A 15,779-nucleotide genomic window follows, 5' to 3' on the forward strand; every position below is an offset into this window, starting at 1 on the left:
TGGTAAGACTCTAAGTGGAGGGAGAATATTTTCAAGTCCTAGGTGACAAACAGTGGCTTAAAGTTGGGGACCAGGGCCTTCTTGACCACTCTTGTGGGAACCACATAAAGCACTTTATGTGCTTTCATAGTCAACAGGGACGCTCAGGGTCCCTGTTGACTATGAAAGGGATAAACAGACTCATCAGTGAGACTTCACCAAGTATCTTGGACAAAAGAAGACAGAATATGGTAGAAGGAAAATGTCAAAAGATATTTGATAACTGATTTTGCCACAAAGGAACAGCAGCCAGACTATAACTCCAAATCACCTGAGTTAAAAGCTTGAGAAGAAGAGTGGTGGAGAGAAGTCAGAAGTAAAGGGAGGAGTGCCCTCAGTCTAGAGGTGATTTGCCCTCGAACTTAGATCTCATACTCTGTCTTCACCAGGGATCAAAGGGCTGACCCAGGGCTGGATTATACATTTTAGCCAAAGAAGAGTTGTAGAGGAAAGATGATGTTTGCAATAGAGGAAGGAGGTCTACAACTTTGAAATTTCTGTTAAAAATATTTGTTTGAAATATTTTCACTCTAAATTTTCCCCTTAGCATAGCATTGGTTGCTTTTTCAAAGTCTTTCTCTGACAAGTTAGTTGCTAAACCTTTTAGGGCTCTTATGTGTCACTCTTCGGTATCTCTCAGTTAAGACATTTTGATGGGTCTAGCTGCCTAAATTCAGGTTGGTATCAATCCTTATTCCTATAATTGATTCATGTATAATAAAATTGACCTCATTCAATAGTCAAGACTGGTGAGTCTTGGGACATATGGATATGATTTTATTATCATCAATTTTAAGAATTAAATGGGTGTAGCATGCTAAATCCTTAATCAATTTATATAAATGGTTTTGTAAATTCAAGTGTTATTACTTATCCCGGCCCGTGGGATAGTCAGAGCAGGCCCTGGAGGAGGGGGTGGGAATTTGGGGAACAAGAGACACAAGAAATGGAGACAAGACAGTGCTCTGATCAAGTCTCGTTTAATGGCGGTAATGCACTGCCTTATATACACTTGGAAGGGAAGGGGTTGGGCTAAGGCGGAAATGATCTCATTGCCGAGGGCGTGGCCAGGTTAGTTTCAGTTTCTCCGGTCGGACATCATGTTGCGCTTGCGCTATTAAGTAACAATTTTCCCGGGCGCGGGAAAAGTGAGTGAAGAAGAAGCAGGAAGAGCGCCATCTTTAATGAGGTATTAGTACAGGGGAAAAAGGCAAAGATAGGGAGAAGGTGTGGGGTGGAAAGGAATATAGCTCAGGCGTTTAATCCTCAATTATTATTCGCTATGGCTGGGGCGTGCAGCTCCGGACAGGTCCCCCTTTTTATATTTTTATGACAAGAAAAACCCTTCGGGAACTGCACCTGTCTTAGGTTGGGTCAACTCACCCCCACCTTCTAGGCCCGTCATGGGATAAGGCAGCAGCAAGGGCGGCCCTCCTGTCTTAGGCTCCGATGGAGATAGTGTCCTCTTACCCATCATTGACTGTCCAGTTCAGCACACAGGGGAGGTGGTCTTATTAAGGTAAATAAGACTCACCATTTTCAGTCATCTCAAGGCGATGATAATGGACCTGTATAGGTTTGGCCTGGAAGGCCTCAATTTGTTGTCTGACAAATGCCATAAGCTTATTAAGGATTATAGGCCCGAGAGTGAGGAAAAGTAGAAGAGTGAGTAAAGGACCAAGAAATGGCAGGAGATAGGGGAGAAGTCCATCGAGTCCAGTCCATAGTGGATTGGCGGCCAAGCCTTTTCTGCGCTTTTCTAGTTCTTCTTGCAAAGTTTTTATCTTATCTCTGACGATTCCGGTTTTGTTGGCGTAAAAACAGCACTTTTCCTGTAAAGCCAAACATATCCCTCCCTGTTCTGCCGTTAACAAATCTAGACCTCTTCTATTCTGGAGAACTACTTCAGCTAACGAGTCTACTTGGTCTTGTAAATCTTGTATAGTACTGGATAAGGTCTGTACATCTGAGATTAATTGATTGGATAATTTAGTATATTGGGTTAATGAGACTCCTAGGCCTGTGGCTCCTGTAGTAAAAGCAGTGGTGATTCCTAGTCCAGCCAACAAGGGAATAAATTGTATGGCTCGTTTCGGTCTATAAATAAAATGTTCAATAGCGGGGATGGGGATAGGTTCATCTCCAGGGATGATATCAATGTCGGGGAGAAGAGTGGCCAGAACACAAAGCCCTGTCCAATTTGTAGGTAGATACGTATATGCCATGTTGTTTCCACAAACGAAAACTGAGCCATTTATAGCACACAAAGGGTTGGTGGCATTGATTATGGAAGTACAGTTGCCAAACACAACATAGCCTAAATCAATTTCTTTAGTGTTATTATATGATGGTGAAAAGAGGCAAGAGGAATTAGAAAACGTCATCGGTTGAACTAAGGGGGGGGGTAATAGGACAGGAATTATTTACTAAGGATTCATTTGAGTAATTGACATAGGGCAATGAAAGGTTAGGTATGGCTAGAGGAATAGGGGGGCCCATTTTAAGACAAAGCCAAGAATCGTGGGCCAGGCTTGTATTGGACATTTGAAGTAAATTGTAAGTAGCATTGAGGATATCAAAGGTTTGGGCATCGAGCTTAAAATTATCTCTAAGCTCAGGCAAGGCTAAAGGGTGATATTGAAGTTCAGGATATGGAGCTTTATGAATTTCTTCTAATTTTTTCTGGATGGTTTTAATTCTTGCAATATCTAATGGGCCTCCTCCATCAGAAATGTGAATGGGGCGGTAGTGCTCCAACAAACAGGCTTTCCTTTTTGGCCGTTACAAGGAGATTGTACAAGTTTATTAGTGGATCCTAATACTTGTACGTCATTAATGCCTCCAGTTTGTGTTTTTAGTAACGTGGCCGTATAATATGTTCTATTGCCTGATTTGCATTGTTGATAGGAGGTATAACAGGAACTATGTACAGAAGATTGGAAAGAGCTACAAGGGCATTCTAGGAGCGGCCCGCTAGGTGAGGTATCTCTTGGGGTAGACTTACATTTCCATAACTGGTTTGGCATTAGGTAAGCTGTCTTGCCCGTGCAGGTCACCTGGGTGATTCTATCTGACGGAGGTTCAGATATTTGTCCCCCTCTGCAGTCACAAGGCTGGCCGTATTGTTTTCGTAATAATTCTCTTGCCTTACGAGGGTCACCAAAACCTGCATAGACTGTCACTATGTTGTATAGAGCGATTATTCTCCAAAGGAATTTCATGTTAGGCTTCATTTTCTGAAAAACAAGAAGGAAAGAACTTCTCAGGGAGATTTATCTTCCCTGGACTGACAATGGTTATGATTTATTTGTCTTACCAATCTTTCAGGCAGCCATCTGGCTGCATCATTTTTTTGTGAGAAGATGCATACTGAGCCTCTTCCCCAAATTAAAACTGGATCGGGGCCATGCCATGAGCTATCGAGTGGATCTTTCCATTTTACCATTGCAAACTGTTTTTGAGATTCAGGATGCCAGAAACGGTCGGCAGCCGATTTTCCATGACTGTCCAAATTTAAAAAATTAAGGATAAACAGGGCATGATTGAGTATGTTTCTGGGGGTACCCTTCACGGGGTACCAGCTCCCCCCTTTTAATTTTGTGATAATAGTTTTTAATGACAGATGAGCTCTTTCTACTATACCTTGTCCTTGAGGATTATAGGGAATGCCTGTGGTATGTTTAATTTGTAGGGTATTACAAAATTGTAAGAAGGTTTTGGCTATATAACCGGGGCCATTATCTGTTTTGATTTGTTTGGGTATTCCTAAAATAGAAAAGCAGTGTAATAAATGAGCTATGACATGTTTGGTGGCCTCTCCTGTTTGGAGAGTTGCACTGATGAATCCACTATAAGTGTCTATGCATACATGGGTATATTTTACTTGACCGAATTCTAAGTGGTGAGTAACGTCCATTTGCCAAATTTCGTTGGGGATGAGTCCTCGGGGGTTAACTCCTAGATGGGGAACAGGTAAATATGTTATGCAGTTGGCGCATTGTTTAACTATTTGTCGAGCTTGTTCTCTGGTAAGTTTAAACATAAGTCTTAAGGTTTGGGCGTTTAAATGATGTAAGGCATGTGCTTTTTGCGCTTGTTGCAAATTGTCTGTAGTGACTGTGGCTATGGTTTTTGTTGCTGTGTCAGCTGTTGCGTTACCTTGTGTTAGAGGTCCCGGTAATCCTGAATGTGCTCTAATATGCCCAAGAAAAAAGGGAGTAGTCCTTTTTCGGATAAGTTGTTGACATTGTAAAAATAGGTTAGCTGTGTCTGAAATATGTTTAATTTGAGACACGGTCTCTAAGAGGGGTATTGAATGAGCCAGGTAGGCGCTGTCTGTATAAATGTTAAGTGGCTGACAAGGAAAAGCTGATAGTGCTGCAATCATAGCTTGCAATTCGACCAGCTGAGCTGATGTATAAGTGGTCTGGAATTTAACGACTACATTATTGTAAGTGTAAGCGGCAAGTCCTGTGGAAGATCCATCAGTGAAAATTAGTAATGCGTCATTGAGAGGTTCTTTACTGGTAATATGGGGAAATACAAACGCATGAAGTTTACAAAATTGAATAAGTTTGTTAGGTGGGTAATGATTGTCAATCGCGCCAGTATAAGAAGAGCAAGCAATTGGCCAGGCTTCCGTATTTTGTAACAGCCAATGGATGCGTGATTGAGTGTAGGGCTGTATAATGGTAGAGGGTTCTATTCCAAAGTATTTTCTACTGTTTTCTCTTCCCAAGATAATTAGATCAGCTATGGCATCATAATAAGGCAACAAAACCTTTTTAGGGGAGGAGGGTAGGTGTACCCACATAATGGGATTGTTCTGCCAAAATAGGCCAGTAGAGGTTATTGTTGTGTTAAAAATAAGGAATATTAATGGCTGAGAATAATCAATACCGGTAACAAATTGTGTTGCAATGGCATGTTCTACCCGTTGGAGTGTTATTAATGCTTCTTTAGTAATGGACCTGGGGGATTTTGGATTACAGTCTCCTTTTAATATATCGAAAAGAGGTTTTAACTCTCCTGTGGTGAGCTTTAAGTACGGTCGAAGCCAATTTATGTCTCCCAGTAATTTTTGGAAATCATTTAAAGTTTTTAAATGATCACGACGTATAACGGCCTTTTGATTATGATTTTGGGTCCATTAATCTGGAAACCAAGATAAGTATATGGATCTTGTAATTGTACCTTTTCTGGGGCTATTTGTAGTCCGGCTGCTGTTAACTCTTGTTTGAGTTGGGCGAAGCACTGTAAGACTTGTTCGCCAATTTCTCCTGCTATTAAAATATCATCCATATAATGTATAATATACATTTGTGCCCATGTTTTTCTGACTGGCTCTATAGTGGCAGCTACATATTTTTGACACAAGGTAGGACTATTGGCCATACCTTGAGGTAAGACTTTCCATTGATAGCGCTTCATTGGTTGTTTAAAATTTGTAGATGGAAGACTAAAGGCAAATCTTTTCTGGTCAGCAGGGTGAAGGGGAATTGTAAAAAAGCAATCTTTAAGGTCAATAACGATTTTAAAATATTTTTGAGGAATCGCAACCGGTGAAGGCAATCCTGGTTGTAAGGCACCCATAAGGATCATAGTGATATTTACTGCTCTTAAATCTTGTAAGAGTCTCCATTTACCAGACTTCTTTTTAATAACAAAAATAGGTGTATTCCAAGGGGAATTACTTTCCTCAATATGTCCTGCTGCTAGTTGTTCCTGCACTAACTGTTGGGCAGCACTTAGTTTATCATTGAGTAAAGGCCACTGATCAACCCAAACGGGCTCATCTGACTTCCAAGTAATGGGGTCAGCGCACCTTTCAGGTGCAGGTATGTCAGTGGCCTGAGCTAAAAATTTCCAAACCCCTTTTTATCAAGTTGTCCTGAAACCAGTATAGGCTGTGGGATACCGTTCTCTCCTTTTCCAAGACCTTTACCAGGGGTGTATCCTTGAGTTAACATTTGTGCAGTAACTATATCATTTGGACTACACATTATAATTTTCATTTGAGAGAGTAGATCTCGCCCCCAAAGGTTAACAGGTAGGTAAGGGATGACAAATGGCTTAATGAGGCCTGAATTGTTTTCTTTATCTGTCCATGTTAGGTATTTAGAACTTTGTTTAGGATTACTGCTTTGTCCAATTCCTCTCAAGTGAGTTAAAGTTTCTGTAGTAGGCCAATGAGAGGGCCAATCTTCCTGTTTAATGATAGTTACATCAGCCCCTGTGTCTATTAGTCCAGTGAATGCCTTCCCGTCTAACCATAAGGTTAGAGAGGGTTTTTGATTTGTAATTGGTTGCACCCAATATATATCTGATGATCCGAAACCTTTTATATTTCTATTAGAGTATTGGATATTATTATCTGTTTTAACCAAAGGTAGCAGGAGTAACTGAGCTATTCTAACTCCTTGAGGGACAGTAATAATACTATCAATAGCTCTGGCCATAATTTTAATTTCTCCTTCATAATCATTATCAATAACTCCAGGGAGGACTTATAAGCCTCTCATGGTGACACTACTTCTTCCTAAAAGTAGCCCAAAAGTGTTAGGTGGTAAGGGTCCATATATTCCGGTATTTAAGGTTTGCGGTCCCATTTCAGGTGTTAGTATTGTGTGGGAGGTGGAACTGAGGTCCAATCCTGCACTTCCTGGGGTTGCTCTACTAAGTTTTGAAATGGATTGCTGTTGCTGGCTGGAACAAAGCTGACTGCCCCATATGCTTGTTTCGGGGCCTGAGGCTGGCCCCTCATCCCGTTTCCCTGCCTGGGGGGTAAAGGATTTCCTTGACTGTCAGTTTTAGATTTACATTCGTTTGCCCAGTGCCTTCCTCTTTTACACCTTGGGCAAAGGCCTGGGATTTTTGCTTCTGGACTCTTATTTTGGTTTTCACAGCAATCTTTTGCAAAGTGTCCCCTTTTACCGCATCTAAAACATCCCCATTTATCTTTACCTTTGTTAATGAGGAAATCTCTTACTGTTTGGCCGCTAAAAGCAGCGGCCATTGCTAGGCCTTGTTGATATGAGGGCCCAATATCTGAACAAAGGCGAATGTATCCTGTTAAATCTGTTTTCTTTCGATAAGGTCTGATTGCCGCTTGGCAGGCGGGGTTAGCATTTTCATAAGCTAACTGTTTAACATAATCTACACCCGTTTCTGCATTTCCAAAGATTCTACCTGCCGTGGTCATAAGTCTATGCACAAAGTCTGAAAATGGCTCATCGGGTCCTTGTTTAACCGCTGTGAGCGAGGCCCCTGGATCTCCTTTAACGGGAAGTTTTCTCCAGGCTTTTGTAGCAGCAGCCTGGATTTGTGAGAACAGTCCAGGGTCATATTGCATTTGGGCCTGAGTGTCTGCATAATTACCTGAACCAGTTAACATATCAAAATCCCAACCATTTCCTGCCTGTTGATTTCTTTTAGCTGTATCTCTACAATTTTCAAAGAACTCTGACTTCCAAATTAAGTGGTCTCCCCCAGAAAGAACTGCCCTGACTAAGGTATTCCAGTCTGTAGGAGTGAGCCAATTCTCAGCTACAGATTCCACCATAGCAAGAGTATATGGAGCAGTAGCCCCATACTGAGAGGCAGCAGTCTTTAACTCTTTTATAATAGTAAAATCAAATCCAGTATGATGCCTCCAAGCCTGTCCCTGTTCATCTATGGTTTCCGTGACCGGAAAAACGTCTTTGGGGGAGGAGTCTTCTCTATGTCGGCTAGCAACTAACCCCCCTCTTGGAACATGTTGTCCAGGCTGCTGAAGTGGGCGCAAGGAACCCTCCATAGCATCTGAGTTAGGTATTTTTTCATTTCCTGTTTTTAGCTTTTGGAGCCTAATTATCAATGATTGATGTAACTCTTCAAGTTTAATCTGTTCTTCTAGTTGAGCAATTTTTTGCTTTAATTCTTCTTTGGGATCTATTGCTGCCATAACAATGGGCGCAGAAGCCTCATTATGTGTCTTATTATATGGGGGTGGGTATGAAGTAAAGGGAGGCAAATCAGGGTTGTGATATTTAGCCACTTCTTCCTCTAAATCATCCCAATTTATATCCAATTGATTAGGCTTATTAATTTCCTCCTCCTTTTGAAGCATCTGTAAAATTGGGTATTTTTTTGGTTTGTTTTCGTGTGGTATTTCTTTATCTGTTACAGAAGGAGACTTCATTTCCTCATGATCACTTTCGAGGGAAATGAGATCTTCCTCCATATCTTGCGGAGGCTTTGTGAGGTTAGAGTGGGAGCTAACCTTTAAAATATGCTCTGTCTGAGCGACCGCAGCCATGACTTGCGGATTGGCCTCCTTCTTATCTATTAAATCTCTAATGAGGTTCCAATAAGAGAAGGCGGTTACAGGAATTTTTTCTGGCCCAAAAGTATTATAATAGTCCTGCAAACAATCCCCTACTCTACGCCATCTTTTAATATCAATAGTTCTTTCCTGTGGGAACCAAGGGCAAGTGTCTTTTACAAAATCAAAAAATTTAAACAAATCATTACCTTTAACCTTTACTCCTCGTATCTTTAAAGCCTCTTTTAATTGTCCTACATATATTTGATGTTGGCTTAATTCTTGTCCCATTTCGGACACGTCACTTACCTTCGATCCTGACGCGGCAGGTTCCCGCGGTGATCGGAAGAGTTTGACTCCTTTTGTCTTCGTTAGCGGTCGACCGTCCTTTGGCGTCCTCTTCCTCATGGAGTCCCTCGTTTCCAGGTCCCTGTTCGGGCGCCACGTATCCCAGCCCGCGGGATAGTCAGAGCAGGCCCTGGAGGAGGGGGTGGGAATTTGGGGAACAAGAGACACGAGAAATGGAGACAAGACAGTGCTCTGATCAAGTCTCGTTTAATGGCGGTAATGCACTGCCTTATATACACTTGGAAGGGAAGGGGTTGGGCTAAGGCGGAAATGATCTCATTGCCGAGGGCATGGCCAGGTTAGTTTCGGTTTCTCCGGTCGGACGTCATGTTGCGCTTGCGCTATTAAGTAACAATTTTCTCGGGTGCGGGAAAAGTGAGTGAAGAAGAAGCAGGAAGAGCGCCATCTTTAATGAGGTATTAGTACAGGGGAAAAAAAGGCAAAGATAGGGAGAAGGTGTGGGGTGGAAATGAATATAGCTCAGGCGTTTAATCCTCAATTATTATTCGCTATGGCCGGGGCATGCAGCTCCGGACAATTACTTTAGTGTGAATGCGGTCATTCACGATACACACTATATTAATTTTTTTGGAGGAGGAAAAGAAAGGAAATAGGGCTGTATATTTTTTACATTTTCTACACAGTATCAAGGAACACAATAGAAATTGAAAGCAGGGTGACACTACTTGAAAAAACAGCAACTATTTTAGATTTATCATATCTTTGATGCTTATTCACATTCATATTCCAGATTTCTCAGTCACCTTTCTCATTATTCTGAGAAGTCAGGCAGAAAAAGAAGAAAATGAATGATGAGGTAAGAGTTGGTGAAATTGGGTTTCTGAAATTCCCTTCATTAATGGGTAAATATATCTTTCTCTTATCTCAGGAAAACATATCAGCACCTAGGTTTGAGTGCTTGAAATATAGGAGGAGATCTATTTAACACATTGCTGGGAGGCATCCACTGAACAACCCAGATGCTTGGTGATGCTATTCTCACAATCTAAAAATGGCAGAAAATGCTTGACATTACTGCTGTATAAATCTATCAACTCTGTTGTGTCTTGATCCTTATTTTGGAAAGGAAGTAATTGAGTTTTTAATATCATACAGATTTTATACACTTTTTTGAGGTAAATATATTAATTCATATATTATAACCATAGTAGAATTATTTATTCTTTTTTTCCTTCTCCATAGGTTCAACTGAGTTAATCATTTTCTAATGTGCACTCTGACACAACATATGTTGTAAAACTGCTGATTCTTTTCAAATTGGATATGACAGAGTAACAAGAGTAGAAGAGAAACATCTGAACTTTATGAAATAGTTGGTTATGGGAAAAGGTAATTTATGTTACATAATACTTACAAAGCATTGATCTATAATGGGATTAATTTGGATCAAATTAATAATTTTTAAAAAGTATTTTTTAAAACTACGTGAATGGAAAAACAAAGACAAGGACAAAGAGATTTTATTAATGTTACATCTATTAGTGAATATGGTTCTCAAATTACAAAAAGTTCAAGTTTCATAGGCCAAATATATATTGATAGGTGGATCAGTATATCTTCCATCTGAATGAAGAGAAATAGTGCATAAGGGAAATGGAGCATAGGCTCCACTTTGTAGTTTTGTGTATAGGAGCACATTTGGAAGCATAATTTAGCTTACTAATTCTAGAGGCTATGTTTTCAAATGTATTTGAGAGCAAGGAAATACTAGTTCCCTAAATTTAAAGACCTCAAAAGACAAAAAAGTAGCTAATATGCTATTTTTTCAAATATCAAGTTTATGATGATGTAAAGTCCTCTGAATATATATCTAATTTAAAAAATATATATTGTTAGCTAAGGATCCTCCAGCCACTCTGTGTTAAATAAAAACATCAAATTCTTACCATTGAGGCAGTTTTTATACCTAGCATACATAGAAATATTGCCAAAACATCACTGATCATTTTTGCCTATTCAATATTTTCTCTTCTCCAAGTTTTCAGAAAATATTGAGCATCATCTCTAAACTGGCAAATTTCTTTTTGATGTGGGATGTGTGTGTGTGTATCTGTGTGTGAGTGGGGGGGTGTGCATGTGCACACATGTGTCATACATGGTAGGTTCTACTTTCTTTCAGACCTGTACTTGCTCCCTTTTTCTGGCTTATCAAGAGAATGTACAGCAGCAATACAAAATAATCTCAAATAAGAGATTTTCTGTCTCCTATAAGGTTTAGGAAAAGGGATGAGAAAAATCCTAACATTTTAGTAAGCTTTGAAACCCTGTGAATGTTAAGAATCAATGATAAAAGTGAGATGTGGAAAAGCAAATTTTATCAAGGCATCTTAGGGACTCTGTGGACACAGGCTTTGTCAGCCTCTCTGTCTCTGTTTCTTTCTGTCCAAATCATTTGCAAAAACAGAAAGATTTGGAAAATCTGTATTTTTTAATATCTAAAAAGTGAGAAAATGTATCTGTTATAATCTAATTTATTTTCCCCCAACGTAGCCAGGTCTCTAAATGTGTGTGAATGAATTAATTGTTTATGTATTTTAATATGAGTTATTAGAAAAGTTGTGATAGACTTGAAAAAATGTTTTGCAAATCTTGGCCTAATAACCACCTCAAACATGTAAAAAGGGTGACAATTGAAAAAGAAGGCCATAAAATAAAATATATTTAGGTAAAATTGCTGAGATGTGCAATTTTTTTCTTTTGTCCCCTCAAGTAAAGTAGGAGAAATTACAAAGGACTGCTCAGAAAACCTGCAATATCTATCTATCTATCTCTCGGTATTTTTAGGAGATAGAATCTTAGTTTTTAGAGTGTCTTGACAAATTTCAATGTATGATGCATAGGCTATGGCTAACCACAGAGAATAGTGGACAGAGACAGAGAAAGTTTGGCCTATATTGATGTTATGGGCTGAACCGTGTCACCTTAAAACTTACATGTTGAAGTTCTAACCCCCAGCTTCTTAGAATGTGACTGTATTTAGAGACAGGGTCCTTAAAGAAGGAATTAAGGTTAAATGATATTATTAGAGTAGGCCCTAATTCCATACAATTGGTATCCTTGTACAAAGAGATTGGGACACAGAAACACAAAGGGCAAAGACCATGTGAAGACATAGGGAAAATGGTCATCTACAAGCCAGAGAGAGGCCTCAGAACAAACATATAGTGCCAACACATTGATCAGGGAGTTACAACCTCTAGAATTGTGATTGTGAAGCATGAATTTCTGTTGTTTAAACCATCCAATCTGTGGTACATTGTTATGGAAGCCCCAAGATACTAATGTAACTGAGAACTGGCTAAACTCCGACTTCAGATATGGGAAAATTATATGTGGATATTTTTCATGGACCAATATGGGCCCCATGGAAGAGAGCAGACTTGGTGACATTTTAAATCCTGTCAACGAATAATCACTGAAGGGTCACTGCAACCCAGCAAAACAGGTAGACTGAGAAATGTCCAGGGGCTGAAGGATGAAATTAATCCTCTTCATGACATGTTAATGCAGAAGGGACAGTGTCAGCAAAACCCTGGAGAAGCAGAAACTATTCCCATGAGAGAAAGAACCAGCTTAGAAAATCTACTAAACTCAGAGGAGGCCAGAGTGAAATGACACCAGTACCCAGCAAGCAATACATTTCCTGTAACTTACCTTGCCTCATTTTTCCAACACATCCTAAAACACTGAAGAAGTCAAAGCCACAGTTTGAAAGGTGGTGGAGAGGTGGAGGAAAAAGTTCATTTCTGACCTAAAACATTACCAAAAGGAAAAAGGGAAAATAATCTTAACTTTATAGTTTGAAGATTTTGTGATTAATTTAAATTGAATATTTTACCTACCATGGCAATCCGTTACTGTGTTACTAAAAAGAAAGACCTAAGGCTGGGTAATTTATGAAGAAAAAAGATGTAATTGGGTCACAATTCTGCGGGCTGTACAGGAAGTATGGCACCAACATCTGGTCAGCCTCTGGTAAGGGTCTCGGGATGCTTACAATCATGGTGGAAGATAAAGGAGGAAACTGGTGGTATTACATGCTGAGAGATGGAGCAAGACAGAGAACGGGGTGGTGCAAGACTCTTTTAAACAACCAGATCTTGTGTGAACTAACTGACCAAGAACTCACTCATCATCAAGGGGATGGTGTGAAATCATCCATGAGGAGTCCATCCACATGATACAATAATCTCATACCAGGTCCAACTCCAACATTGGGAATTACATTTCAACATCTAAATCATATCGTCCTGCTCCCCCACCCCATCTCATATCTTTCTCACATTTCAAAATACAATCATGCCTTCACAATAGTCCTGAAAAGCCTTAATGCATTCCATCGTTAATTCAAAAGTCCCAAGCTCCTAGTCCCAAGTTGAAAGTCTCACCTGAAGATGAATTCCTTCCACCTGTGAGATTAAAAACTAATTATTTACTCCCAGGATACAATGGTGTTACAGGCATTTGGTATACATTCTCATTTTCAAAAAGATAAATCAGCCAAAAGAAAGGGGCTACATGCCCCATGCAGTCTGAAACACGGCGGGGCAGTCATTAAATCCTAAAGCTTTAAGATGATCCCCTTTGACTCCATGTCCTGCGTCCAGGGCACACTGTTGGACGGGGTGGGCTCCCAAGGCCTTGGACAGCTGTGCCCCTATGGCTTTGCAGGGCACAGCCCTCATGGCTGCTTCCATGGGATGGAATTGAGTGTCTGTGGCTTTTCCCAGGTCAGGATGCAAGCTGCCAGTGGTTCTACCATCCTGGGGGCTAGAAGGCAGCAGCCTCCTTCCCTCAACTCCACTAGGCAATGCCCTAGTGGGGACTCCGTTTGGGGGTCCAACCCCACATATCCCCTCTGCACTGCCCTAGTAGAGGTTCTCTGTGAGGGCTCTGCTCCTGCAACAAGCTTGTGCCTGGGCATCTAGGCTTTCTCATACATCCTCTGAAATCTAGGTAAAAGCCAAAAAGCTTCCCTCATACTTGCATTCTGGGCACCTGCAGACTTAAAACCAGATAGACGCCACCAAGGTTTATGACTTGAACTGTCTGGAACAGTGCTCTGAGTGGGGCTCTGGGCCTGATCTCTGAAACCATTATTTCCTTCTATCCCTCTCTGCCTGTGATGGAGAGGTTATCTTCAAGATCTCTGAAATGCCTTCAAAGCCTTTTTCCTGTTTTCTTGGATATTAGCATATGGCTCCCTTTTAGTCATTCTAACCTCTCTAGCAAGTGGTTGCTCTGCAGCCCTCTTGGATTCTTTCTCTTTTACATGACCAGGCTGCAAATTTTCCAAACTTTCATTCTCCATTTCCCTTTTAAATATAAGTTCCAACTTTAAGTCATTTCTTAGCTCTCATCTGATCATAGGCAGTCATACTAACTCTTGAATGCTTTGCTTTTTAGAAATTTTTTCCACCAAACACCCTAAAGCATCACTCTTAAGTTCAAATATCTGCAGATCCCTATTACCTGGACTTAATGCAGCCAAGCTTTTTGCTAGTGCATAACAGATGTGACCTTTACTCTGGTTCCCAGTAAGTTCCTTATTTCCATCTGAAACCTCATTAGCCTGGCCTTCCCTGTCCATATCTCTATCAGCAATCTTGGTTACAACCATTTAACCAATCTCTACAAAGTTCCAAACTTTCTCTCATCTTCTTCTCTTCTTCTGAGCCCACCAAATTCTTCGAACCTCTGCCCACTACCCAGTTCCAAAGCTACTTCTACATCTTCAGGTATCTTTACTGCAGCACTCTACTCCTCAGTATCAATTTTATGTGCTAGTCTTTCCTTGCACTGCTATAAAGAAATACCTGAAGCTCGGTAATTTCTAAAGTCAAGAAGTTTAAATAGCTTATGGTTCTGCATGCTGTACAAGCATGACATCAACATTTGCTTGGCTTTTAGTGAGGGACTAAGGAAGATTATAATCATGGTGAAAGGCAAAGGGGGAAGCTGCAGTATCACATGGTGAGGTGAAAGAGGGAGCAAGAAAAAGGAGGAGGTCCCAGACTCTTAAAAAACCAGATTTCATGTGAACTGAGAACTCCCTCATCACCAAGTGCATGATGCTAAGCCATTCATGAGGGTTCCACTCCCGTGATCCAATCACCTCCCACCGGTTCCTACTTCCAACCCTGGGAATAACATCTCAACATGAGATTTTGAGGGGACAAACATCCAAACCATATCACCTATTGAACCACTTGGGAAAATAAAGGTGATCAACAGTCTATTATTATATAGAAGTGACTTAAAAAGTGATGGAACCAGAATGAGATCTTATCCACAGGCAAAGACATGGGTGAAAATAAAATACTTTCTGCTTTCCCTCTGTGGAGTCCTGTGTATGAAATGTAAACGTTATGTTAAGTGCCTATTTTGAGGAAAGGCAATGCTGAAGATAATACAGTGTTCCCAGTAAGTACTTAGTGTAAGCGAGGCAAAACTTTACCTCTATCAGCATTTTCAGCTAGGCTTAAAAATTAAATTGACATAAGATAGGTCAACAGGAGAAAGGCATACATTTTACAGGACACAGGAGCCCTCATAAGAAAATAAAGACACAAAGAATTGACAAAACCTAAATTTCAGATGGGGTTAAAGTAACAAAACTGTGTGAGGAGACAAAAAAAGTTAAGAATTATTTTAACAAGGTCAGTTTGTGCAGAATTTTCTCAGCTATGACATGCCTTGGAAGAATTCTTTTTTCTCCTGGTACTGGGAGGGCATCTTCCACATGGGAGGTTTTATCTCCTGTTTTCAGGAAGAAAAGGGAGATTAAAATGCTCTTCTTGGATTTGCTGTTTTTCAAGTGTCTTTATCTCAAATGAATCCTTTGTCAAAGTGGCATGCTTTAGGGTGGTATATTCTGCCACCCTTCATTAAGAAATTCTTGAGAACTGACAGGAGCTACTAGGCTCTTTTGAATATATTATGCCACTTAATCCCTTTAGAAGTCCAGCAAAATCTCCATTTTATAGTAATATACATTCAAGGTGACATCTTAATTGCCTGCAACATATAAAGGAAGAACATTTGATCCCTGGTATAACTGCTACATAGT

The 15,779-nt window shown here is 40.3% G+C and overlaps 1 protein-coding gene across 1 annotated transcript; it reads right to left on the minus strand.

Annotated features, from left to right (window-relative positions):
• Positions 1-1,005: 1,005 nt before the first annotated feature.
• LOC144333269 (uncharacterized) lies at positions 1,006-14,330 on the minus strand. The gene is made up of 3 exons (XM_077956518.1): positions 14,095-14,330; positions 8,651-8,819; positions 1,006-3,275 (listed from the first exon to the last, which is right to left on the minus strand). The coding sequence occupies exons 1-3, from the start codon at positions 14,328-14,330 to the stop codon at positions 2,748-2,750; spliced, it is 933 nt and encodes a 310-aa protein (XP_077812644.1). The 3' UTR covers positions 1,006-2,747.
• Between the last annotated feature and the right edge of the window lie 1,449 nt (positions 14,331-15,779).

This window comes from Macaca mulatta, chromosome 12 (assembly GCF_049350105.2).
Source record: "Macaca mulatta isolate MMU2019108-1 chromosome 12, T2T-MMU8v2.0, whole genome shotgun sequence".
Classification (NCBI taxonomy): Eukaryota; Metazoa; Chordata; class Mammalia; order Primates; family Cercopithecidae; genus Macaca; species Macaca mulatta.

Bases quoted from the DNA above. Each gene is read 5' to 3' on its own strand.
- LOC144333269 (XM_077956518.1), bottom strand. From the start codon at position 14,330: ATGGTTGTAACCAAGATTGCTGATAGAGATATGGACAGGGAAGGCCAG. The intron at 8,820-14,094 runs GTTAGTATGACT...CCCCTCCTCCAG, and splicing joins AAAAAGCAAAGCATTCAAGA to GGCCTGCTCTGACTATCCCG. The intron at 3,276-8,650 runs GTAAGTGACGTG...CTTGTTTTTCAG, and splicing joins CTGCCGCGTCAGGATCGAAG to AAAATGAAGCCTAACATGAA.